Source organism: Acomys russatus, chromosome 1 (genome assembly GCF_903995435.1).
Source record: "Acomys russatus chromosome 1, mAcoRus1.1, whole genome shotgun sequence".
NCBI lineage: Eukaryota > Metazoa > Chordata > Mammalia > Rodentia > Muridae > Acomys > Acomys russatus.
Genome location: NC_067137.1, coordinates 79873615 through 79897552, shown reverse-complemented (window position 1 = coordinate 79897552; position 23938 = coordinate 79873615). Strand labels below are relative to the sequence as shown.

The 23938-nt window shown below is 43.1% G+C and overlaps 2 protein-coding genes across 4 annotated transcripts in view; one reads left to right on the top strand and one right to left on the bottom strand.

Moving 5' to 3' along the window:
* Positions 1–656, bottom strand: part of Atl1 (atlastin GTPase 1) — an 84129-nt gene extending 83473 nt beyond the window's left edge. For 2 of the 3 annotated variants that reach the window (XM_051146965.1, XM_051146978.1), the window contains exon 1: positions 588–656. The gene's annotated coding sequence lies outside the window, so the exon portion shown is untranslated. Of the gene's footprint in view, positions 1–561 lie in introns of all 3 variants that reach the window. The other variant, XM_051146973.1, reaches the window with a different exon arrangement.
* A 402-nt stretch (positions 657–1058) lies between these two features.
* Positions 1059–23938, top strand: part of Map4k5 (mitogen-activated protein kinase kinase kinase kinase 5) — a 91633-nt gene continuing 68753 nt past the window's right edge. The window contains exons 1-2 of the mRNA XM_051147067.1: positions 1059–1290; positions 20727–20784. Coding sequence (XP_051003024.1) covers positions 1183–1290; positions 20727–20784 — 166 coding nt within the window. The 5' untranslated portion in view covers positions 1059–1182. The remainder of the gene's footprint in view (positions 1291–20726; positions 20785–23938) is intronic.

Here is a 23938-nt window from a genome sequence, read left to right as displayed (position 1 = left end):
ATTTAATTTCTACCTTAAGAACAAGACTGGAACTCAAACTGCAAAACGGACTGAAACATTAGCCAAATCACTTCTCAGTACTCCTGCCCAATATTTTGTGTGCTGTAAGCATTTTAAAACCTCTTAGATTGGATAATCTCTTTACAATCCTGTAAAGTGATTTGCAAACATTTCTCGGGTGTCAATGCAAAACCTATCTATCCTCTTCCCATTAGAGATAAGGACACTGGGATGCTGCCAAGTATGCCTTGTCCTAGATCACCTCCTTTGGAAGTGCTGAAGCCAAAAGCCGACTAAGGTCTCCAGCTTTGTTTTAGGCTCTCGGGAACCCCATGTCCCATTAAAGTTGCAACACTGGGGCGATGCCCAGAGACCACTGGAAGTTCTCGGGAAACTGGGGGGGGGGGCGGGGGGGTTTCAGAAACGGTTAGGGAAACCCCGGTGGAAGACAGGTTGTGTAGGTGTGCGGTCCAGCCTCAGAACTGGTACCACCGGGAACAGGGTGTAAAACAGGAAGGTGCAGTCGGGCGTGCCGGCGTTTACAACAGGGCACTTCCCTACCTCCTTTGCGGGCAGCCTCAGTTTACCTTGGCCGTGTGGAAGTTGGGAGGGCAGTGCTGCCGTGGCCTACACACAGGCCCTCCTCTCCTCCTCCTGTCCCGCTGGCAACCGGACGAATCCCGGCCGAGTCTGGGCGGGTCAGACACCGGCACGAAAGCCCGGGGCGCCCCTCAAGCAGCTGGGAGGCGGGGCGCGGCGACGGCGACGGCGAGGGTGTCATGCGCCCGGCGGGCCTCAGGGCGGCACTCTGGGCCTGCGCTCTCGGGCGGGCCGGACTCGCTCCACGCCGGTCGCGAACGTGTCTCCCGGTGACGCAGCCGCGGGTGGGGGGAACGTGGTGCGGCGGCGACGGTGCGCACGGCCGACTCTGAGAGGACGCGGGTCTCCGAAGCGGCGCTCGGCGGGGAACGGGCGGCCCCTCGGGTGCGGGCGGCGCGGGGCCGACGAGGCCCGGAGGCTGCCGGGGGTCGCGGCGCCCGTGAGGCTCCCCTCGGCCCCCCACCCCGCGCTCGCCGGTGCAGGCGCAGCTGCGGGCCGAGGCTCCATGTTGGGAAGCGCCGCGCGCCCTCGTTAGCGGGATCAGGGCGCCGCGGGCAGAGCCCCGGGCTGGGCGCAGCGAAGATGGAGGCCCCGCTGAGGCCTGCCGCCGACATCCTGAGGCGGAACCCGCAGCACGACTACGAGCTGGTGCAGAGGGTCGGCAGCGGCACCTACGGGGACGTGTACAAGGTGAGGCCCGGGCCGGCCTGCGAGCGTGGGGCTCTTCCCCCCCCCCCCCCCCCGGGATGCGCCGGACCAGAGCGTCCGGCCAGGAAGTGGCCCGGACCCCGCGGCACCGTTCCGAGCACCCTGGGTTCCCCGCCGGGTCTAATTGCTTACCAACAAGCAGAGCTAACCTCACCTTCCAAACCACGGCTGAGCTTTTTTGTGTGTGATTTTTAAGGCGTATTTATGGTAGTGAAGTTACTCTGAAGGGTGTTCTGGTGTTCGCGTGGAAAGAAAAAAAAAATGCTTCGCGGAAGGCTGTAGACAGGAAAGAATATTGGGAATCCAGACATTTGCCTTGTAAAGTATTGTTATGGATGAACTTGACATTAAAAAGCTCTGTGGAGCCGGGCTCTAAATTGTGAACTGTAAGCAGTCTGGTTCTGGAGTAACAGGATAAACACGACAGCGTGTAGAAAGATGTTTTTAGGGGACCTGTGAGATGGCTCAGGAGGTAAGGGCACTTGCTACCAAGCCTTAGGACCCCTGTTTGGTCCCTGATTCTCCTTGTGGAAAGTCTGACCTCTGCACGCATGCACCCCCCCCCCCATACACAAACCCAGTAAATAAGTACAATGTAATTAAATATAAACAAATTTAGAGACAAGTTGTTTTTCACCTGGCAGAAGCTTAAGCATTTGTACCTGGTTGATAATAAGGAATATAGCCTAACTGGGTTTTCCGACTCCAATAATTTCCCTCTTTAGGATTTATGGCGTTCCATAATCGTGAGTGGATAATTGCTGCCGTTTTACTGGTCTCTTATATTAAGATAAATAATAATAAATTCGTATTTGACATAACAAAAACAAACCAACAACAAAAATGCTACGTTTTTGAAGAGTTAAGGAAGAGACTGTCGGAGATTCCTTTATGGCTTTTGTTCTTTGTTCCAAAAGGATGGAATCGGTGCAATTCCTTGTGGCTACTAAGAAAAAGTTGCTTTTCTGTTTTGACCTATATATCAGTATGCTCCAAACAGCAATCTGCATATAGCCCTAATGGCCTTTTTCATGAGTAATCGCTTGACTCCATTGAGCTATGTTAATTACGACTATGCCAGGAAAACGCCTCTTTTCTCTACTCATTTTTTGAGTAATTTTCTAGCAGTAGTCCCGCAGGGTGGTATCAGGGTACCACTAGCACTGCTGGATTCTGGGGTGAGGGCTTTGGATAGGCTTTTTATCCCTAAAAACAGGCCCTTGAGTCTAACCAGACACTGTTCTAGATACAGGGCTCTTCAACAGGAAGCAAGGTCCTGACTCTGGCCTTGAATACCTTGCATGCAAAGCGCACAATTATAATGGAATTCCCTTCCTTAAGTAAAATTAGGGGTAGTTTGCGCATACTTGTTTGTCTATGCACTAGCCCTATTAGGAAATGCTTGCCCTTTAAGAAACAAACTCTTGTTTGCTTTCTCAGTCCCGTTTTCAATCATCTTTGTCTTAGGATTCCCTGTAAAATAGACCTTTCATGGCAATTATACAGTAATCTAAATTCTAGTTCTTCCTCCACCCTCGCCCCCCCCCCGCCCCTTTTTCCCCTACTACAGAAATTTTTAAGGGAATATTTTACCCACAAGGATCTTGCCAAGACCTGCACGTTTTTCTTTACAGAGTGAAAACCAGAGCAGCTCTCTGGACAGAGTATATTCTTTGGGTAGGGGGATGGGGGGGGGGTAGGAGGGTAGGGGGTAGGGGTGAGGGGGTAGGGGGGTAGGAGGGTAGAGGGTAGGGGTGGGGGGGTAGGAGGGAAGCAATGTTTATGTTAAAAGGACAGCTGACTGCCTGCCTCTTACCCAGCTGCTTCCTGGCCCTGCTGCTCACGTGGACAACTCAACAGACAAATCTGAGGCTAAATACTTACCACCCTGACCCTGACCCTGACCTCCCACCTTTCACCACCATGCCCACTTTATATGCACTCCGGGCCAGTCTGCGAGCCTCGCACAGCCCCTAGAATTCCTGCGCCTGCCTTGTGTTTGGTTTGGTTGTAATTACCATGGATCACCTCCTGCTCCCATTCTCCACCTGTTGCCACTTTGCTGTCTAGGAAGACATTACTCAGTTCTGAGGAGCCCCTGCCCCTCACTCTGACCTCTAACCTCTCCCACCGCTCTCCCTCTCCCAGGCCGCTCTAACCACACTAGCCGGCTGGCTGTCCCTTAAACAACAATAAGCATCTTCCCACTTGGGAAGTCTTTGTTCTTGCTACTTCCTCTGTTCAGTATCTTTTCCCAGACAGTGTCTTGCTTCCTTCCTTTTAGACATACCTGACCGTCATTGTGCTTACTGCCGTCCAGCACGGTTTTATTTATTTATTTTTAATTTGTCCGTTTTGATCCAAATAATATAAATAACTCCACAGAGAACAGGGATTTCCCCGTTTTGTTTTATCTTAACGCCTAGAATTAGGGAACACACAGAGTAAATGGTTCCTAAGAGGCTGACAAAGAAGTAAATTACTCTAAGTGATTCTGTCACCTAGTTGTCTGAGCACTTAATTTTGACATCACAGCAGTGTGAGTCTATAATCTCTGTATCCCTGCACTGCTTTTTATGCTAGCTCCATGTCTGTTTTTATTACAAATTTCAATAATTTGAGTTCTCTGGAAAACATTTCTGAAAAGCTGTTTCATAGCATATTTATTATCAGTGATCTAAGTCCTGTGGAATTTTGTGAGTTTATACTTACTCCTTAATATGCCTAGAACATGAAACTTTGGAATTTTTTTAAGGCAGAGTGATTGTATTATGATTCTGTATTTTTAAGAAACTGAAAATCCTAGGGAGCTTTAAAAGTGTTTTGCATCCATGATACAAACTAGTAAAATAATTAGTGAGAACTAATGTAGTCTGTTCCCCACTAATTCATCCCAGTTTCTTTTTATGCCTGAGCTATATTATGAAGCAGTAACTTTTCCGGCCTCGAGAGTCCTTGTGAATCTTTACACTCCGCAAACACACAGGTCCCCTGGGAACTTCCTGTCTTCCCAAGGACTTCCCAAGGGGTGCAGACTCCATCTTAACTGGTTGTTCTCTGCTGGAAAGAAGAGAAGTGTAAAGATTTGGATAGATGGAGGAAATCTTTGAGGGCAGAGCAGGAAATGGTGGAAGGGAGAGAAACAAAGGAGAGGAGTGTGGTGGCTGGTGGGGGAAGGTCTGTTGTAGCCCGGCAGATCCTGTTTGTGAGATCTGACACTTGCTAACAGGAAGGGGACTTCTAGATAGTGTCTTCCCACCTTCTGTCCACAGAGCAGCCCTGGGTCATCTTCATGGGTCACAACCAGCAGCCCGAGCCCTTCTGCCATTTTGTACCAAAACTGCTTCCAGTCTGGTTTCCAGAGAAATCCTAAGATCTTGTCACCTTTTATAGGATGTAAATTTAGAGTAGGGGACCTGTGTATTTCCTTTAAACTCTTATTAACTCTTTGACTGACTATCCAGGTGTGACATGTTTAGTTCCAGGACAACAGCCTAGAACTGTATTATAGCAAACAGACCGGTGCTTAGGAAATTTTTGTCTAATGACATTAGCAGTAGTAAATTTCCCAGATTTAAAAAACACTGCTAACATAGGGTTTTTTTTTCCAAGCATTTTCCTGAGTGTTTTTAAATGAATTGTTTCTGAAATGACCTCATTGTTTTATGACGCCAGCCACGATGTAGCACATACCTTTAATGACTCAAGAGTTTTCTTCAAAACGGCTGTTTTTACAAGGATCCATTGAATGAACCTCTAAGTTTCACATTAGTTATTTCCAATTTTTAAGATTCTTTTGCCATTATTAATGACGTAATTTGTGTGGAGATCTCTGTCATATCGTCTCACCATTTCTGTGGGTTCTTCTGGAAGCTAGACAGATGACATGTGCTGTAATGAATCCCTCTTTTCTTCAAGGCCTTCCTTTCTCTCCCCCAAGCCAACAGTCACAATTCTGGGACGGCTTTAGGCCAGGATCCCATTTGTAAAGAAACAGCTTAATACATAGTGATGGTGAGTGCTGACTTGATGCTGGGGTCTGGAGATGCAGGCCTGAGAAAGCAAGTTCACTATAAAAAAGGAGAGTGTAATTTAGTTGGGAAAACAGACGTGCGACCATCACATTTTGGTAAGTGCCATAATAGATATGGAAGAATGATCAATTCTGTATTGAGGGTATGGGGATGTTGGGGTAACTGGGGAAACTAACAGAAGAAGAGGCAGTAATTAAAGGGTGTTTGTTTGTTTGTTTGTTTGATTTTTATGGAGATTGACAAGATAGGAAACAATATCAGACTGTGGACCTAGTATGTGCAAGCATCTAGGGACCTAGGGCCTGGCACTGGCAGAAACCTTGAAGAATCGTGAAGGGCGAGCATCTTCCTTCCAGGGCCCTTCCAACAAGCCTAAGAGAGCTGGTAATGGAGGGCAGCAAAAAAACAAGATGGCAGATCTTGCCCATGGGCATGAAGAAATCTGTATTTTTTTCTGTAACCTGAAGAAGTGTTGTAGGAGGAACTTTTCCTTGGTACAAGGGGAAAAAAATACAGAGTAGTTGGAATATAGAGACCGTTACTGAATAATCTGGATGAGGGTTTATGTAAATTAGGATACTAGTGTAGGAGCCGAAGAGATGGATTTGAGTTCCAATTTATAAGATTTTTTTTTTTTTTTTTTAATACCCATGTAAGAGAAAGAGAAGGTAACTGATGACGACACCTGGGTGTGTTTGTGCTTGTTTGTCTGGGGTGATATTTTGTGTGTGTGTGTGTGTGTGTGTGTGTGTGTGTGTGTGTGTGTGTGCTATTAACAGGAAATACAAATTTTGTGGGATCTGAATTTTGTACTTGGGTTTGTTTGAACATCAGATATTGTGTAAGTAAATGTGTCTCTTAGGTAAGAGGAAATGCAGCTCTAGCCTCAAGAGCTCTGACCTGGGGATACAGGGTTAGGAGCCGACTTCGAGTACCTACACCATGCAGTGAGGTCCCCCAGGAAGGCTTCAGGAGAGCCCAGGGGACTGTAGTATTAGGGGGCAAAAGAAAACAGTCCACCGATAATGTCGGAAGAAACAGGCCCCAGGAGGTTCTTTTTATAGGAGCCTTGAGACTTGCTCTCTGCCATCTTCTTATTCCATCTGCTCTGATTGTAATGAGGAAGCATGAAGGGTCTTCCACTAATGATAATTTTTTACTAAAATTATTTTATTAATAAAATTTAAATAATAGTAATTATTATTATTACCGAGACTATATGAAAACAGTGACCTTAGGTGTACCACTGTATTAGCTGGTCTAGCATGGTGTTAGCACACAGTGTCTGCTCAGTAAATCGATCCTGAAGAAAAGAGCAATGTAGTTATCATGGAAAGTCACAGGTTTATTAAGAGTGGAGGTGTGGGGCTGTTAAGATGGCTCAGCAAGTAAAGGCTCTTGCTGGCAAGCCCGACAGCCTGAGTTTGATCCCCAAGACCCACATGGTAGAAGGCTAGAACCAACTCCTCCAGCAGGTGCCAGCCCATTTTCCTCATGAGCATGGCTAGAGTGAGGCGCATTGATTGATGAGGAGCAGTGATGAAGAACCGGGATAGCAAGGTGAAGGGATGTGGTATAGCAGCTCTCACAGCACAGACCCTGCCCTTGGGCACAGCAAGTGAACAGAGTGACTAAAGACGGTCACCGCCGTGGAGTATGATATTCTGTGTGCATGAGACAATAAACGTGTGTGGTGTTGGAGCGATAAACATGAAGAAGAAAATGGACAGGCGCAGGGGATCTAGAATGCCTGGGTGGGATGCTGGAGGCACCGTGAGGAATCACAGGGATTGTTGGGATAAACTTCATTGAGAAGGGTAGATTTGAGCAAAGCCTGAGGTGAGGGCGCTAACCAGGTGCTCATCTGAGCAGAGGTGTGAGCAGTACCTCTCTGTTTTGTTGAATCACCAGAACCTGGTTCCAAAGCTAAATTGCGAGCTCAGAGGCAGGCACTGAAACCTAAACAAAAATTGCCATCTTACGACCTCGGTTGGGGGGAGGCAGGAGAACTACAAGTTATTATAATTAATATAAATATTTAATGTAATTAAATAAAGTTTATCAGTTGTATGACCAAACCTTGCATTACTCTGTAAAGCCTGATTTTGTAAGCAAGGATGTGTCACTGTTTTCTTTATCTTGCTTTTTGATGATTCTCTAGTCATTAAATCTTAATAGTTTGTCAAGATACCTATTGGCCTTAGCTCTGAAGTTAAGAGAGAACGGTGTTGATAGGGATGTTTTTTTGTTTGTTTGTTTTTGTTTTAATTTAATTTAATTATTTATTTTTTGATAGGGATGTTATTAAAGTGTGTTCTTTCAGTGGTCTGGGAGTCTGACATCAGAGAGACTATTGGTTTTCACATTAGAGTCTGACAGTGAATAACTTGGAAGTAAGGCTAACAGTGTGAGATGAAGGAATGTGCTTCAAAAATCTCATCTTAAGTTACATTGGTTAAACAGTAATAACTTACTGAAAGTTTTTTAAAATAGGTTTTGTTAAATAGTATGTTACTATGAAAATAAAATGGTCGAGATGAAGTGTTACAACTGTTTACTATCAATAAGTCATGTGGTTAAGATCTTATTTAGCCCTTCTTTTTCTTACAGTTCAGAACTAAGTGTGTTTTAAGATCATCTGAAAAGGAAACATGATTCTAATGACAGCTGTGAGTCTCTGACCTGTAACTGCAAGCAGATTATTTCAAAATGCCTCTCTGCTTGCACAGAAGTGTGGATGCTGTGAAGGAAGTCTTTAAAGTAGTTCAGCGTAGAGAGGATGGACGTGAGACGGTGTGGTCATTATCTCAGGCACAGCCTCTGTGCCTCGATGTCACCACAGCCTTGTGCAGGTCTCATGTTCGCTTTCCTTTTTTTTACACAAGTTAAGCATTTTTGCTTTGATCATTGCCAGTTGTTCTGATGAAGATCCATAGGATGGAATGCAGATTGACTGATTTTATTTTTCAGTTTTGCTTTCAAAAATTTGAAGTCTCACTTCTAAACTTTAAATTGTGGTTTTGGATCAAGAACACAGGAAAAGAAAGATGAAGCCTATTAAAAGTGATACTTGTGTTTTCAGGCCTTCCTTAGCAATATGAGAACTCCCCCACGACCAGGTAAACGTGAGCAAGCGCTGTCTTTGGCGTTTGTGCATGCTGGAGTGCCTTTAGAAGGCTGTTGCTTCCTGATTTTGCAAAGTACTAGTTAAGTTGGAGAAAGAGGGTGACGTTTGAAGAAGGCAAGAATGTTTGTTTAATGTAGCTCCATTTCTCTTGACTATGTTATCTCCCTGGGAGATTTTCAGACTATGTATGATGGCCAGGTCTATCCTCATAGGTGTTAGAGCTCATGAATCACAGTAGCCCCCACCTTCCAACATTTAATAAAAATAAAATCGGATTAAAATGACTAAGAGTGACTAATGTTTGCATAACCCTCCAACACATTATTTGTTTCCTGCAGTAATCCTATGAAGTAGGTGGAACAGATGTATTTTCATCCCTAATTTACTCAAAAAGAAACTTGTTTCTGCCTTCTTGGTAGATTGTACACTATCAGGACTTGAATCTATATCTCCTAGTCTCCCAGTTTCTGCTTTTTAAAAAATTTTTTTTTTTATCCCAGGCTTCCTGGAAACTTTCTTTCAATTCATTAAGCAACATTTAAATACCCAGACCTTCCCACACTGCCTGGTACATAGTAAGCTCTATACAGATTGTGGTGAGGCTCCCTGGCAGGCTTGCTCCCCTGCTGAGGCGCTGTAGGGTTCATGGACTAATGTTTGATGTGCACATGAGCAGCAGTTTGCAGAAGCGTTTCCTCCCGGTTTCTCTGTGGTCATCTCTCGCACCGTCATGCTTTCCCGGCTCAGCGCGGCCTCAGTTCCTCACTGCTGCTATCCACCCATTGTTGGACCCCTCCTGCCTTGCCGCCTTTTGCCCCCTTGTTTTGAACTTCGGATTTATGGTTACTCTTGCTGAAGCTGGTGGATCCCGTAGACTAGCTTCTAAGTGCAGTTACAAATTAAACAAAACGCTAAGCGTTTTAGACAAAGTCCTGATTCTGCAGCAAAAGGTGATTGCTTGTCTCCAATAAAAGTAGGACTGCCTGAGCAGACTTCCGGTGTGAGTTTGTGAACCAGGGGCTTCTCCTCACGCCCATCCAACATCCGTGCTGACACCTTCCTCCCCTCCCCCCTGATCCTTCTTGTCACTACATGCAACTGAGAGGGGGGCGAGAGGCGCGCGCGCGTGCGCGCGCGCGCACACACACACACACACACACACACACACACACACGCACACACACAGGTAATTTTTAACATTTGAGATAGGCCTTACTGTGTGGCTTGGTTGGCCTCAAACTCTCAGTTCCCCTGCCTCCACTTCCTTAGTTGTAGGGTCACAGTTGTGTGTTTCTATGCCCTGCATGGATTAATACATTTTAAACAAGTGACTTGTAACAAATGGCTGGGAACTCTTACTGCTGTGGTGGAGCTGGGTTGTTTTGGCGGTGGCAGTACAAGCTCCTGGGTGGGCCTCAGCCGCACGCTACCCTTCTCCTCCTTGTCTGCGCATAGGCTGCTGCTCTCTTTACTATCTTTTTTATTTTTAATTTAAGTACTATAGGTTCATTTTTAGAAAACTGTAATATAGGAAGAAATGAAAATGTTCCCGTGTTTTCTTTACCAGTAGGAAGACATTGTTACCTGTCATCTTAGACTTTAAAACATTTTGTTAATTTGACACAGCCTAGAGCCTAATTTGAGAACCCCTTTGCGGGATTGCAACCCTTGGGGGGGTCGCACATCAGATATTCACTTTATGATTCACAACAGTAGCAAAATTACAGTTAGGAAGCAGCAGCGAAAATAATTTTATGGCTAGGGTGTCACCACAAGGTGAGGAAGTGTCCTAAAGGGTTAGGAAGGTTGAGATCCAGTGGCCCAGAGTTACCTGAGTGAGTGACAGTTAGGGATGGCTTAAATCAGATTGGCCTGTGGACACGCCTGTGGGACATTTTCTTAATTGCTAATTGACGTCGAATGTCCCGGCCCACTGAGAGCAGCCTCACCCCTCCTCAGACCCTGGGATGTGTAAGAAATCTAGCTGAGTGGAGGCCAGGGAAGAAGTTAGCGCTGCCTCCCATTGCTTCTCGTTGAGCCCTTCCTTGAGGTCCTGCTAGACCTCTCTAAATGATGGATTGTAACCTGGAATTTAAGCCAAATGATTCCTTTCCTCCCACAAATTGGCTTTTGGTCGGGATGTTTAATCACAGTCACAAAAAAAGCAAACAACAACAATAGGCATAAATAATAGTCTAGACGCCATAATCATTAAAAAACAAGTTATATAGACATGTTTGGGATGTTTCCTAAATAGTATGCCCAACGTTTAGTTTCAGTAAATATACTTTCTTGTATTATTTCGTTATATGGTTGTACTTTTTTCCTTGTTTTTCTGTGTGTGTGTGTGTGTGTGTGTGTGTGTGTGTGTGTGTAAAACAGCATCCTGGTATAGCCCTGGTTAGTCCTGAACTCGCAGTTCTCCTCTCTAAGTCTCCCAGATGCTGGATGATTGATTAAATAATCAACATGAGCTCATGGCAACAAAGCTATAGTATATAAATGCAGGTTTATTGGAAGCAGCGTGGGGGGAGGGGAAGCATGCAGCTGGGGGGGGGGAGAAGGGAAGGAGAGAGGGCAGGGAGGTAGAAAAGGGAAAGGGCAAGGGGGGCAAAGGGGGCAGTGAAACCAAAATGCCTGGTTTGTATCATGCGTCTCTGGGAGAGGGCAGGCCATGCCAGCCACGCCCTCAGCAGGACCTAACACTGAGAGAACAGGCAGTATCACTATGCCCTACTAGGTTTTTTCACTTTAAAAATGAGTGTGTTTTTACTTATGTGTTTGTGTGCATGCCTGGCACTAGAATCCAGAAGGGAGAGTCAAATCCCTGGAACTGGAGGAGGGTCAGACAGATGTGAGCAGTCGTGTGTGCTGGGAGTTACCCTGGGTCCTCAGCTAGATGAGAAAGTCTCAGTCTCCTGGGTCTCCCTGGGAGCCTTTAGTGCATTTTACAGCTCCTTGTTAGGAACAAAGCTCTGGTCAGTATCCACAGACAGATTCTTTCTGTGGGTCCTTAATTATTTAAGAATCAGATTTTCTAAGTTGTTTGCGGGTTTCAGTGAGTTTTGACCAGTTGGACTCCTGACTGTGACTGAAAGCCCTCACCAGGTAGAAGGTGCTCACTGACTCAGTCGCCAGCAGCCATGTGTTTGAAGGAGAGCATCAACTCCATAAATGCCTGCTGAACCATGTGTGCTTCCTGTGCACACTAACACAGTCTTTACATTAGGCTGTTCTTCCTTTCCTTTGCCTTTATGACCTCCTTATAATAGTTCAACGCGGAAGCAACCTGCCTTTTAGCAAAATTAGTCTGTATTAGTAAAGAGGAGCCATCTTTTCGGAGACAAATGAGTCTCCTAGTAGACTGGCTTTAGTTGATTGGACAGAAAAATCGTGCCCTCCGGATCTGCGCACGACAGATGGGGGCCCCCAGCACTGAGAGGGGTGGACACAAACTCCCATCCATCAGAAGCCATCTCCAGTTGACAGCTGCTACTTTCTCCAATGAAGTCTCAGTCTCATTGGGTACACACCAGCAGTGGGCAGCTAACACTAACTCCATGGTGTTTTGGAAGGGTTTTTTGTTTTGTTTTTTTTGTTTTTTGTCTCAAAGTTTTGTCGTGGCTTCCCCCACCACTACCACCACCTAACAGGTCTTTTCTTATATTTTATAGCTGCTGATTTTGTGTTTTTAAAGGATTTCTCTGTATGTGCCAATGTGTATATATGTCTTTGTATTTATATACGTTTCTTGGGGTTTTTCTTTGGCTCTTTGTTTTTCTGTTTATTTGCTGTTTCTTCCTATCCAGGTTTTGTTTTTGTTTTTGTTTTTTAATCTTATTATTTTTTTAAACACGCTTGTTTTTTTTCTAATGAAAGGAGGCAAGAGAGGATGTGGGGGAGGTAGGGAGACTCTGAGAAGAGCTGGGGGAGGGACAACCATAATCAGCATATTGTATGAAAAAAATTGATCTCAATTAAAAAAATAAAATAAAAAAAAATCGTGCTCAGATTTTGTCTAGAGGATCTGAGTTTGTCTGTCTAATAGTGGGAGAAGCCCTGCAAGTACAGACTTCTCCCCTGAGAGGATTCACCTGTCCAGATTTGTTCACCTGTGTGGAAGGAGGTGCACATCAAAAGCTAAGGAGCTTGGTTGGCGTAGTGAAAGAACCTCTGAAACGGCAGGGTGGCGGAGGGTGGAAGGCAAGTGTGTGTGGAGGGCTGGATGTGCCTGGGCAAGACTCACCTCAAACTCAGGAGACTGAGGCAGGGACATCGCTGCAAGTCCGAGGCCAGCTAAGGCTGCACAGTGAGGTCTAAGCATGCTTGAGGTGCAGAGTGAGATCTTTTCTCAAATAAATGAAACAAAAAATAGTGATTTTTGTTTGTTTGTTTGTTTGTTTGGCTTGGAATAGAGCCTAGCATCCACAAAGCCCTGGTTCAGTCCCCAGCACTGTATAAACTGGGTTTGTGAGCTCACCCTACAATCCCGAAGTAGGGCGAGGAGGGTCAGAAATTCTATTACACCAGTGACTGAGAGGTCGGAGGGTGGAACTAAATGCTGAAATCAGCAGGAATAGTGGCAAAAGAGGAGGAGTAAAGAGGAAATTGCCAGGGGTTATTTATTAACCGTACTAAAAGTTAGCGGGTAATGGCTCTGGGAAAACAGAGAGTGGTACAGTCTGTCCTCCCGTCCTTGAGAGCTGCATGGATATCTCCCGTCCATAACCCTGTAATGAAACCTTCCACACCACCCAGAAAATCTTGTCTGTCCTCTCAGTTTGGATTTGTTTCCCCTTTGGAAACATTTTCTCCAGTCCACTGTACCTGAGCTCAGCACACTCCTGTAGTTTGTAGTGTTCAGGACTTTACATCCTGTGGTGTCTTTGCCATCTGCTTCTGTAGCTACCCCACCAGGAAGAACTCCTGAAGACAGCACAGGTTTTATTCCATCACTAGTATGGGTAACTGTGCCTGGCACCCAGTAGTGCCCTGAAGTACTGTGGGATGAATGAACTTGTTAACAAAGTCCTTAAAGAACTAGTCATGGATCTTTAAAGCTTGAGGCACAATTAGTTACTTTGTCTGTGTATGAACCTTCTACTATTTCTTTCTTTCTTTTTTTTTTTTAACTTTATAGATACTACGTTGCTATTTGTGTAGTATAATTCCAGTCCTTAAATCTGAGCTCTGTAACCCAGACCCTAATGAGCACTTACTGGGCATAGAAATAGCTTACTGAATATTGAGACTCCTGTTTTCTAATTACTTAAAAAAAAAAAAAAATGGAGGAAGATGGCAGGCATATGGAAAGTCAAACATTGGCTGTCACTGTGGGCGTCATGAAGTTTGTAACCATAAAAATCGGCATAGAGAATGTTAATTTGGATTAGGGTGTGGTTTCTAATGTGAAGAACGATAAAGCCTATTTATTAGAAATTTATCTTTTTTTAATCTAATAATTTCAGTAGCCAGCTGCTCAGAGTTAATTAACACGTGCAACTATACTAATTACATAGTATTGGATTTCTGGGTGCTTAGCATGCGTGTCTGCTTATTGTAACCTACTAAGTAGGAATTAATAATATGTTAGGATTTCTTTGTAGAGGTGCTGTGGGAATTTAGTTCCTTTTGAAAGCATTGCAAGACCTTCAAATACTGTATGTTCATTTAAAAAGAAGTACACTGGGAGATAACTTGTTGAAGGGGAATGTAAGACTTTAGTAGTTTAGTATTCCAAGATTTTATTGTGAAAATACATAGTTAAATTCCTAGAAAAATCACTTGATTTGAATTAGATCTGAAAAGTCTGTGTGTGTGCGCGTGCGTGCGTTCCCCCCCCTCTCCTCCCCGCCCCCACCCCCCCCCCCCCAACTCCAAGCCTCTTTGCCTTTCATTATAAAAGAGCCTGGTACCGCTTTCTGTTTTAAAACTTGAGCTGGAAAATTACAGAGTACAAACATTTGCCCATCAGTTCTTTCCTTTGGAGACAACAGAAATATGTCTTCCGCATGCAAGCTGACATTTGACTAGTCCTGTCAGGGAGAGTTGTAGTTTGTGGTTCTTTACTTTTACTTCTGTAACTACATATATTCAGGCTTGTACACAGTGCAGCTGAATTTTAAAATACCCTCTTTCTGTGGTTCCATGGTTTTCAAAATTTCCAAAGCTGTGTTTCTTTCTGAGCCACGCTGGGGCCGGGGGCAGGGGGAGGGAAATCTATGAGCCCTTGGGCATTGCTTTTTCATTTTAGTTCTATTAAGTTGAAAGAGTATGTTTATACTGGTTCCTGTCGGGTCCAGAGGAAACTTCACTTCCCTAAGCGCCGAAATGCAGGCCAAATATCCAGAAATGAGCTCAGCCTGGACTGTAGGAAGATTTCTGGCAATTAGATAAAAGCCAGCATCCCTCAGGAACTTGTGAAACTAGTTCCTCCTCACCAAAGGAGTCACTTCCCTTGTCTCTGGCAGAAGGGACATATAGCTACCTGCAGTGCCGGTCCAGTCAGCATATCAGAGTGCATGCTGGCCTCCAGGCTCCCTCAGTAGTACAAGTTACACATTTCAGAGTCTATGCTAGTCTCCCCTAACAGCTCGCAGGCTTCCCTTCCCTTCCTCCCCTCAGCTATTCTTTTTCCTTCTAACGTTACTGGTCTGGTTCTCTCTCTCTCTCTCTCTCTCTCTCTCTCTCTCTCTCTCTCTCTCTCTCTCTCTCTCTCTCCCCGCCCTACCCTCCCTCCTCCTCCCCCCCCTCTCTTTCTCTCTTGCGCTCTCTCTCTCTCTCTCTCTCTCTCTCTCTCTCTCTCTCTCTCTGCTCCTGCTTCTCATTATGTTTTCTCTGTTGTCTATCCCCGCTATTCTCCCCTTTCTAGCAGACAGCCCGGCTGTGTCCAGTCTACTTCTTTCTCTCTCTGCTCTGGACTCTTCCAGTTGCCTCTGGCTGTTCTGTCTCTTTCTCAAATCTATAATAAAAACCTTCCCTTAATCATACCATGGAGCAGTCATGTCATCTTATAGTTCCAGTCCTAAAAATTGACTTTAAAATGTCTCTAAACAGGGAGCTGGAGAGATGGCTCAGAGGTTAAGAGTACTGATTGCTTTTCCAGAGGTCCTGAGTTCAATTCCCAGCAACCACATGGTGGCTCACAACCATCTATAATGTGATTTAATGCCCTCTTCTGTTATGCAGGTGTGTGTGCAGGCATGTATACATAATAGATAAGTAATTTTAAAAGAATTTAAAATGTCTCTGAACGGATCATTATTTTTTGCCAGGTGCGGTGGCACACCTTTAATCCCAGCGCTCTGTAGGCAAAGGCAGGCAGATCTTGAAGGCCAGCCTGGTCTACAAAGTGAGTCCAGGACAGGCAAGGCTACATACAGAGAAACCCTGTCCAAAAAAAAAAAAAAGAAAAAGAAAGAAAGAAAGAAAGAAAAGAAAGAAGAAAAGAAAGGAAATAATCTTTGAAAGTTATTAGTTGACCTAATGTTGGTGCGTTTTTATATTTACAAAATTGATCAGACAGTACACAGAATTGTATTTATCTGTTCCTAACCTGAAGCAGCTACCTGCAACTTCACCTTTTGTGCCTATCTCGCACCTGTGTAGTGTGTTTCTTTTAATAACCATGTTTATGGCTCCCTTAGTTTATAAAGGGTTACTCCTAGTGTTGCGCTTGCTTTTTGGCAAGCATATAATGATGTGCAGTGCTACAACTTCATATGGAGAACTAGCTGCCCAAGCATCGTCTGCGTGTCACATATCTATTTCTCTTCCTGACCACGGATAACATGGTTTTTTCCTCTTCGGCCTTTGTTGTGGTGGGTTGATTGGTTTTGGTAAGGAGGTTGTGGTTGTAGTTGTTTTTCCCATTTCTGAAGCTTTGCCTCTTCACATCATGTAGCTAAGATTATATGTATAGTTTATTATATTTATAGCTTCTTCAGATTGGCTTCTTCAGTTTACAATCTGTATTTAAGGCTCCTCCACCTGTGCTCGTGGCTCATTGGCTCCTGTCTCTTTATTACCAGTAGATATACCACAGTTATCTGTTTATATGTTGAGTGACATCATGAATGTCACCTGACTTATTTTATTATGGACTGACTGCTATAAACATTTGTATGCGGAAGTGAGTTTTTAGTTCATGTGGGTAAATTCCTAGAAGCAGATTGCTGGATCATATGTTAAGACAGTTCAGCTTGTCTTAGTTCAGAACATTTTCAGTGTTCATGGCTCTGGATGTGTGTGTGCTCTTAAGAATCAGTCTGATCCAGGCTGGAGAGATGACTCAGCACTTATAAGCACTGGGTGTTGTTCTTCAGGAGGACTTGGATTTGATTCTAGACCCCACAGGCCGCTTACAATTAGATTTAAGTCCAGTTCCAGGGATCCGAGTCCTTCTTCTGACTTCTGTGACCACGAGGCATGTGGGTGGGGTACAGACATACATGCAGGCAAACATCCATACACAGGAAATAAAAATAAATCTTAAAAAAAAAAATCACCCTACTTAAAATCTCGGAAGCATGTAGTCTAGATGTCAGCAGTAGTCACCTTAGGGAGAAGAGATTGGGAAAGAGGTGAGGACCATATTCGCTGACATACTATTTTAATTTTTTTTACAACAAAATCTTACTTAATGACAGTTTGATTTTGGTTTTTTGGTTGTTGTTGTGGTGGTGGTGGTTTTTTGTTTGTTTGGTTGGTTGGTTGATTTTTAGAGACAGAGTTTCTCTGTGTAGCCCTGGCTGTCCTGGACTCACTTTGTAGACTAGGTTGGCCTCAAACTCAGAGATCTGCCTGCTTCTGCCTCCCGAGTGCTGGAATTATAGGCATGTGCCACCATGCTTGGCTCTATGATAGCTTTATAGCTTTTCCTCTAAATTTTCTTTTTAGTTTGTGGACATAAAAATAACAATGAATCAACACAAGCAAAAACAAAGTGGTTCAATCTATTTTTGGTCTCATCACATGTCCTAGTGACAGGAGACTGGGGTATTGTAGTCTGTGTAGTCACTGGATTGGTAGAGTGCCTCCCAAGTGTCAGCCGGCCTTTCAAAAGCTTGTGTCCTGAGGACTACACCCTTAACCGGCCCTGAGATGCCAGGAAGTGAGGACCTTGAGAGTGGTTTGTGGTTGGAACTGTGTCAGGCACTGTCTCGTGTGTTGAACCTTGTGTTTCTTACCTAACACTTCCAGCCTTGGCTTTGTTATTGTTACTGATCTGCTGTTCTGTGGTCACAGATGCGTTGCTTTCCTGTAGTCTTCAGTCCTTCCTTCCAATAAGGAAACTTCCACTCTGCCCATAGATGCTTTCCTGTTGTCTATAGAAAGGTTTAAAAGCTTCTTGTAGAGACAGAATCAGAGTCAGGAAATGTGCTGGCATGGGGGGATGCAAGCGCTCAGTCCTCAGTTTGCTGCTGGCCGGTGAGTGAAGAATTTACTCTAAAGCTTATTTTGATCCCATCCTCCAAGGTGAAGTTTACACATGTTGGAAGGTTTCTGGCCATGTGTGTGCATGTGTGTGTATGTATGTGTACATGTATGTGTGTTTGTATGTGTGTGTGCTTTCTAGACTATTTAAAATATATCTTTGGGGATTAAGTTCAGCCTTTAAGATTTTTTAAAAAGACTTTAACGTGTAATAATTCAAGTTCTGTGACATTAAGAATCACCATAAAGCCCTAGGAACGTACCTTGTCTAGCATGCGTTTGTTACCACCGTACAGGCACCAATGAATGAGTGAATGAATAAAATCTTCATAGGAGCCATTAGTTCAGTGTGAAAGATGATTATTATTGTTAGTAGATTTTTTTCAATAAAAGTCATCAGTGTTAAACATTACACAACTAAATGCTTTATCAAGTACCTGTTACCTTTAGAAAGGAAAAGAGGGTACTCAGCATTCTGAAAAAGACCCTCATCACCTTGTCATCAGCACACAGTTCTGGCTCTAAACCTGACCCTCCAACCCCCACCCTTTGGTGGCTTGGCCTTGGATAGTCTTTCGATTTTACTGAGCTGAATCTTTTTATGATTAAATTAATTAAATAACATGTGAAGATTTCACAAACCATAAAGCAATGCGGATGTAATTGCCATCATCATTGGGGAATCTTTCTTCTAAAACACATTTTATAATCCCCTGAATAAAAATCGCAGGAGGTCAGGCACCTACCCTGTAGCCGCTTACCATGCCTTCTGGACCTGGGTCTCTCTGGCATGTGGACTGCTCAGGGTATTCGGCTCTGTCTTCTTCCTACATCTAGGGCAGATTAAAATGCTGAACTGTAGCAAGAGCTACAAGACCTGGAGTTAACAGGTAGTTCTTTTATTTAAGGGCTGAAGAGAAGGTGCAAGAAGGTTGGGAGACTTCTCTGCTCCTGTTTTTTTCTATATGTGTTCATGGTTTGAGAAGGAGTGACTGTGGATGGAGAATAGAGAGGGATCTTAGCCACACGAGGAGGAGCATGTGAGCTAGCCCATCAGTGTGCGTGGGTGATTACAGTCATCTTGCCCTCTGCTTGGCCGGCTCACCTATTTTTCTACCATTCTCTCTCAGCCTCTGGGTCATTCTGCAGACATCTCTTTTAACACTCTCCTCCTGCATCCTTGTCCTTTCTCCCCACTCCTTCTCCTCCCTCCCTCGACAGGGTTTCTCTGTGTAGCCTGGGCTGTCCTGGACTCACTCTATAGACCAGATTGACCTCAAACTTACAGAGATCCTCCTGCCTCTGCCTCCCAAGTCCTGGGAGATCTTTTCTTTTTTTTGGTTTTTCGAGACAGGGGGACATGTTTTCTCTGTGTAACCTTGACTGTCCTGGACTTGCTTTGTAGACCAGGCTGGCCTCGGATGCAACAGCAATCCGCCTGCCTCTCACTTCCTGAGTTCTGGGATTATAGGCGTGTGCCACTGTGCCTGGCTTGCAACCCTTTTCTTTTTCTTATTTCTCTGATGATGTGATTTACTCAATCCAGCAGATTACCAAAATCATTCTTGCCTTTTTTATTGTATAGTACTTATTTTCACACTGTAAGTTGGCATTTAAATATAATATGAGTAAGAATGTTATGAGTAATTGAATTTAATCTTCATATATGGAATATACAACTGGTCATAGTGAAAAGGAGCTCTGATGTTAATGGTGGGAACATAATGTTTTTAAGTGTTCATAAGCTTTAACATGAAATTCTATTATCTTAGAAACCATTTGGAAGAAATAATTCAAATAGTGAAAAGATATAGAGAATCAGTAAGGATGTGTAATATCTGTGGTATATATATTTCTTTGTTAATAATTGCAGAATGTTAAAATCCTAGATATATAACAGTTGCAAGTTAGATAAACTAAATTCTACAGGTGGAAGATTAGACAGCCTTGCAAATGTTGTAGAGGACTATAATGGGATCGCCATCTTCCATCTCACACGTGCACACACAGTCACATACATGTACAGATGGGGAGGAGCAAACACAGGAAAGGTGTTTTTCTCTGGGTACTTAGATACAAATCGTTTAGGTTTCTCGTTTACTTAGTGGCTTGTGGTTATGATTATAGTATAAAGTAAACATGCAGGTTTTGTTTCTGTGGTTGTGGCTGTATGGAAATCTTATTTATGTATTCATTCATTGAAATGCTCATCACTCTGTGCTGCCGGCCTGGTCTCAGATCCTGAGTTCAAGTGATTACGCCTGCGTCCCGGGAGTTAGGACTGCAGGCCTGCACCATGGTGCCCAGCTCATTTGTTCATTGTTTAAACTAACACATGATAATTTTACATATTTATGAGGTCAGGACTGGCAGATGGCTACTTTGTGTATGCATAAGTCAGGGTAAGCCTGTCACTGGAAAGATTTGTCATTTCTTTGTGGAAACAAAATCTAGTTAATGTACAGCACATAATTACCTGTAGTCACTATATTGTACAATAGAACACAGGGTTTATTTCCCAGACCTAAGCTATTTTTTCTTTCCTTTTCCTGAGAAAATAAATAACATATAAACAAAAAATATTGTAGGAAATATACTAAAAGAAATAGTAGATGTTTTAAGAGACAAGACTAAAGTAATTTTTAGAAAGACCTTTTGTATCTTTTCTATATTTTTCTTTAATGAGAAAATGAGGACATTAATTTTACTGTAAATAAAGATGTTGAGTTTTTGCTTTGGTAGAAGATAGGCAGTTTATTAGTGTAGCACCTAGTAATATTTATACAACTAACAAACTTGAATTTTTCTATTTTCATTTTTAGGCCAGAAATGTACATACAGGAGAATTAGCTGCAGTAAAAATCATCAAATTGGAGCCTGGTATGTATTTCTGTCATGCGTATGTATGTGTGTCACTGGGAATTAAGCCCTGCCAGGTGTGGGTGTGTATTCAAATATTCTATACATCTTTGTCAGTTTTTATAGAGTTTTAAGACTTACATGCATATTCTATATTTCTTTCCTCCCCCACCCCCCTTCTTCCTAAAATAAATCTTTGTGCCTTCTTTCAGGTTAAAAGAATATCTCCAGTATGATCATATTAAATTGCATCTTGCATTAAATTGCAGGAGAGTCACAATTGATGTGACAGTTTTGTTGCTAAGGGAAATTTAATTTTAAATTTACATGACTAAAACTTGTAAGTTGCATTGACTCACAGTGACAAAGTAAGTGACAAAATAATTTTCTTGTGCAATGATAGTGAACGTTTTAACTTCAGTTCTAGCTGTTAAAAAAGTGCAGTTGGAATAGATCATGTGGACAGCATAGGCATACTCACTCTGCTACAGAAGCACATGTTCCTGTTGCCTTTGAATAAGAATGGTAATCAGCTACTTATGGGACAATTGTGTCATTCAGTCTCCTGTCAGAACATCGGTAGCATTCCTCCTCTGATGCTGGAGGGGAGTGCTGTGCTGTTGGTTTGCCTGGAGATGTGTTTCCCCCTCCTTGTTGGGAGCTTGCTGCTCTGTAGAGGAGATTGGCACCTGCTCTTGTCTTTGAAGCCAGGTTCTTCATGGAACACATTGTGATCTTTGAGAATTCTTTGGAGGTACTTTTCCCCACCTGAAGTATAGTGAATCTATTGTTTTCCTTTGAAATCTGGTTCTTTCTCTCTTTCACAATGTTTCTTGTATCATTCTTAGACTTTAAAAAACAATTACTGCTTTAAGAATGCCAATTTCAGGCTGGAGAGATGACTCAGTAGTTAAGAGTTCATACTGTTCTTTCAGAGAACCTGAGTACAGTTCCCAGCACCCATACTGGGCAGCTCACACCCGCCTGTCAACTCCAGCTCCAGGGAATCTCTCACCCACTAGTGGCCTTCACAGGCACGCACACACACACACACACACACACACACACACACATGCACGCACAGAGGGAGAGGGAGGGGGAGAGAATATGAATGAAGATGGGAATAATACGTCCTTTAAAAACAGTGCCAGTTGTTCACAGTTCCTCCCCTTGCCTGTACGCTGGCTGGCTTCTCTGCGGCCATGCCTGTCTAGGCATCTTTCCTGTTTTCTGTGTATGCATTTGTACTCGTCATGCGTCAGTGACTGACTTGCCTCCTTCACTGGTTCTGCTTGGTTCTGTACAAGTATTGTTTTTCCTCAGCTTCTCTACTGGACTCTACCGTCGTTACTTTAGTTCATTTGTTGCCTAACTATTCCTGTATTCCCCTTTCATTTCATTCAACAAGAATGCTCATTTTTTTGTTTTGTTTTGTTTTGTTTTCATTCTGTAGTTACTTTCTTATTCATGATAAATTTTTGAGCAGGATTAATGTTTTTACCTTTAGCATTGTCAGTGAAACCAAAGTAGATAGTGGTTCCCATATTTTTGTAGCAGACTTGGGAATGTTAACTCAAAACACAATAACATGTTAATGAATTTTCCTAGGATTCAGTTCAGATGTTTTTAAAAATTCTGTAGACAGCATTATTTCAAAATGGAATTCTTAACTGTGTTTAGCAACTTAAATTGCACTGGAGCCAGTATAATGCAAAAGCACTTCCTTGTATTGACCTAGCAGATGAACTGTTTTAGAACTGTGCTAGACATGAAGAGGTAGTTACTTACCAATATGACAGGAAAGAGCCTCTGTAGACTGTAACTGTCTGGTAGACTGCAAACAAGAGGTTTGTTTGTTTGTTTGTTTGTTTTTTCAGTAAGTAAATGAAACGCCAGCTGGGGACTTAATAGTAATTTTCCCTTCATAGTTAAAAAAAGGGTTTTGATCATTTAGAACCTTAAATTTTGTTACAGATTTACTGGTTTGCCCTTGGCAATTCAATTTTATCATATTTCAGTCAAACTTTTACTGAAACAAATTGCTTTAGGGGTTCTTCCTACTAGTCATAAAATTGTTTAAATGAAGATAAACACAGACATTGTTCATTGGCCACAAAAACGATTGTGAAAGAAAGTGAAATGAGCTTCTTTCTGGGGCCCTATGTTCTTTTTGTCATTTTTTTATATACAGAAAAATGATTATTTTTAGGGATGATTTGACTATTTCTTCCTCATTCTCATAGTAGAATCTGATTAATCAATCAGATGCCACCTTACACATAGTGGCATAAAATAGGATTTGGCTTACCTGTGATCACCACTGAAATGTTGTTGCCACTGTTGTGAGCTTTAAAATGCAATCTTCTGTTCTTTGGTCAGGCCTCAGAAATGCCCTAGAGAATTAGGCTGGTATGATGTGTGCCACCACGGTTTCCTGTCTTGTGTCTGGATACTTAGCTTAGCCTAATGCTTGCTCAATAGTTCTGTGGCTGGTGGTAGCCAGCAGCCAAGGCAGGAACAAAACCCCAGGAAAGCTTTCTCTTTCTTTCTCTCCTCTTTTATCACTTTTCTGATTGTTTATACAGTTTCACCATATAGTACTGGCTGCCTGAACTCACAGTGTAGACCAGGCTGGCTTTGAACTCAGAAATACTCCTGCCTCTGCTTCATAGGTGCTGGCATCATGTGGGCCACCATACCTGGCAAGGATATTTTTAAAAATAGGCGGTTTATGGTATGTTAAGTGTTGTGAATCTTGCTTACAAGGATGGGTTTTATTTTATTTTTTAAAGCTTTTTGAAACATAGTTTCTCTGTACAGCCCTGGCTGTCCTGGAACTTGCTTTGTAGATGAGGCTGGCCTCAAATTCAGACCTACCTACCTCCACCTCTGCTTCTGAGTGCTGAGGTTGAAGAGATGTGCCACCATACCTGGCTCTAAGGATGGACTTTAAGAAAATCATTGTCCTGGATAATTAGTGCAATATACTTTTGTTTGTTCATTTGCTTGTTATTTTGTTTGTTTGTTTGGTTGGTTGGTTTTTGTTTTTCAGTGCCATTAGATTATTCATGAAATCATCCAGTATTTTACAATAAAATGTTGAATGTATTTCCTTAGTTTACAGTTTTCTAAATAAGTGGGAATGCGCTAATATCTTTCAATAGATGTTTATGGT